The sequence below is a fragment of the Gadus chalcogrammus genome, chromosome 3 (genome assembly GCF_026213295.1).
Source record: "Gadus chalcogrammus isolate NIFS_2021 chromosome 3, NIFS_Gcha_1.0, whole genome shotgun sequence".
NCBI classification, from domain to species: Eukaryota; Metazoa; Chordata; class Actinopteri; order Gadiformes; family Gadidae; genus Gadus; species Gadus chalcogrammus.
The window spans coordinates 27,907,586-27,910,085 of record NC_079414.1 but is presented as its reverse complement, the minus strand read 5'-3'; the positions used below and the strand labels follow the sequence as shown (position 1 = coordinate 27,910,085).

Sequence of the window (2,500 nt, the reverse complement as noted above, 5' to 3'; positions counted from 1 at the left end):
CTCGCTCAGGGACACCTCCACACTCCGCTAGGAGGAGCCGGGGATCGAACCAGCGACCTTCCGGTCACCAGCCGACCCGCTCTACCTCCTCATCACGTTTCCTCTCGTTGCGCGGTTCTTTTTAAACCACGGTTCTTTTTAAACCACGGTTCTTTTTAAACCACGGTTCTTTTTAAACCATGCTATTTTGAAACACAGGTCTAGCGACACAAAACTGTAGGGAGCTAAGAAGCTAAGGTTTTGTCTGGATGCTAACCCTCCCACGTACCGAGCCCAAAGGCCTCAGGCGGAAACAACCATATATCGCTGCCATAGAACCAAGCACTAACCATCACTAGGTTAACCCATTCTCCGTATACAACACAGATTGCTAGGATAAGATGCTGCACAACTAAGTACTATAACTAAGAACGTCCGACATACAATAAGTGCGTACATTAAGAACAATAAGTGCAGGACATATAACATACAGGACGAGGATGGGGGGAGGCTGTGCGTCTCGGTGAGCTCTTCGTGGAGGCTGGGGACCGGGGAGAGATCCTCCTCTGTGTGAACCGACTGGCACCCGGCGACGTGTTTATGGGCTGACAAGACGCTTTGAGGTTTGATCCAGGAGTCCCTAGATAGCGCGCATATAAACAACCTGACAACCCCCCCACATCAAACCCCGCCGCCAAAAATACACCGGATCTCCGGTCACGTGATTGGTCGGTCTGGTGTCCCAGGGTTCCCACAGACAAGGTCAGGGATGGCACTTAATGTACGCACTAATATACATTACTGTATGTCGTATGTCCTGGCACTTAAAAACAGTACTTCGTACTTGGTTCTATGAAGGCCCTTACTGTACAGACAGTCACTGTCTGTGACTGTACTGTTGTTCTCTTTCTTCTGACTAATGTTCTTATTGTGAGTCGCTCTGGATGAAAGCGAACGACCTGAAGGTCAACGACCCAAAACCTTCCCATAGCAGGGAACCTCCGGATGAGGCCTGAGTCTGGGGCTGTGACCGAGTGTTGGGGGCGGCGTGAGGCTCAGGAGGCAGAGCGGCTCGGCTGGTAACCAGAAGGTCGCTGGTTCGAGCCCCGGCTCCTCCTAGCTGAGTGTGGAGGTGTCCTTGAGCGAGACGCCTCACCCTGACTGCTCCTGACCAGCTGGCTGTCGCCCTGCGGGGCTGACTCCGCCGACGGGGTGTGAATGAATGGGTGAATGTGAGGCAGTGTTGTGAAGCTGTGTGAGCGGCCGCGGGTTATAAAGCGCGGTATGAAGGCTGTGGGTTCATCTTCTCCGGTCCTCCCCCAGAGGGTGACCCATGACATGGACATGTGCTACGGCATGATGGGCAGCCTGTTCCGGAGCGGCTCCCGCCAGACGCTGTTCGCCTCCCAGGTGATGCGCTACGCAGACCTCTACGCTGCCTCCTTCATCAACCTGCTCTACTACCCCTTCAGCTACCTCTTCAGGGCCTCGCACGTACTGGTGGGTACACACGCACGCACACTCACACACACACAGGTTCACTCCGTAACTCTAACCCTAACCCTAACCCTAACCCTGCTCTCTTAATGACATCATCTCACTCTGCCGTGGTAAAATGCCCCCCGATGGAGAAACAGCGCCACCTATTGCTTATCTTGATGACCCAAGTCCTGATCTTTAACATAACGGCAGTGGAGGAGAAACACAAACACATTCACATGTTCTTTCGCCGATTTTATGTCAACTCAGTTAGAATGGAAACCGAGAGAGAGAGAGACGTATAGGGAGAGAGAGAGAGGAGAGAGAGAGAGAGAGAGAGAGAGAGAGAGAGAGGAAAGAGAGAGAGAGAGAGAGAGAGAGAGAGGAGAGAGAGAGACAGAGAGAGAGAGAGAGAGAGAGAGAGAGAGAGAGAGAGAGAGAGAGAGAGAGAGGAAAGAGAGAGAGAGAGAGAGAGAGGAGAGAGAGAGACAGAGAGAGAGACAGAGAGAGAGACAGAGAGAGGAAAGAGAGAGAGAGAGAGAGAGAGAGAGAGAGACAGAGAGAGAGAGAGACAGAGAGAGAGACAGAGAGACAGAGAGAGAGAGAGACAGAGAGAGAGAGAGAGAGAGAGAGAGAGAGAGAGAGAGAGAGAGAGAGAGAGAGAGAGAGAGTGCTTTTCCAGAATAACGAGCCTTAAACGCTGCCCTATTTCAAACCTGATGACCCGACGGTCCTGTCAGGGTTGGGTTTGCTAAAGCAGTGAGGAACCCTAACCCTAACCCTAAAGCGGTGAGGAACCCTAACCCTAACCCTGAAGCGGTGAGGAACCCTAACCCTAACCCTGAAGCGGTGAGGAACCCTAACCCTAACCCTGAAGCGGTGAGGAACCCTAACCCTAACCCTAAAGCGGTGAGGCTTGAAGAGTGTCAGCAGGTCACAGGTCAGCGGCCGCTGGCTCAGAGGGTCAGCAGGTCACAGGTCAGCGGCCGCCGGCTCAGAGGGTCAGCAGGTCACAGGTCAGCGGCCGCCGGCTCAGAGGGTC

The 2,500-nt window shown here is 53.4% G+C and overlaps 2 protein-coding genes across 2 annotated transcripts in view; one reads left to right on the top strand and one right to left on the bottom strand.

Annotated features, from left to right (window-relative positions):
* The window catches only part of nt5c2b (5'-nucleotidase, cytosolic IIb), a gene marked incomplete at its 3' end in the record, with an annotated part of 26,604 nt that extends 25,086 nt beyond the window's left edge, over positions 1–1,518 (top strand). The window contains exon 17 of the mRNA XM_056587135.1: positions 1,303–1,518. Coding sequence (XP_056443110.1) covers positions 1,303–1,518 — 216 coding nt within the window. The remainder of the gene's footprint in view (positions 1–1,302) is intronic.
* A 104-nt stretch (positions 1,519–1,622) lies between these two features.
* wbp1lb (WW domain binding protein 1-like b) overlaps positions 1,623–2,500 on the bottom strand; it is an 11,883-nt gene continuing 11,005 nt past the window's right edge. Inside the window, exon 4 of the mRNA XM_056587339.1 lies at positions 1,623–1,654. Coding sequence (XP_056443314.1) covers positions 1,623–1,654 — 32 coding nt within the window. The remainder of the gene's footprint in view (positions 1,655–2,500) is intronic.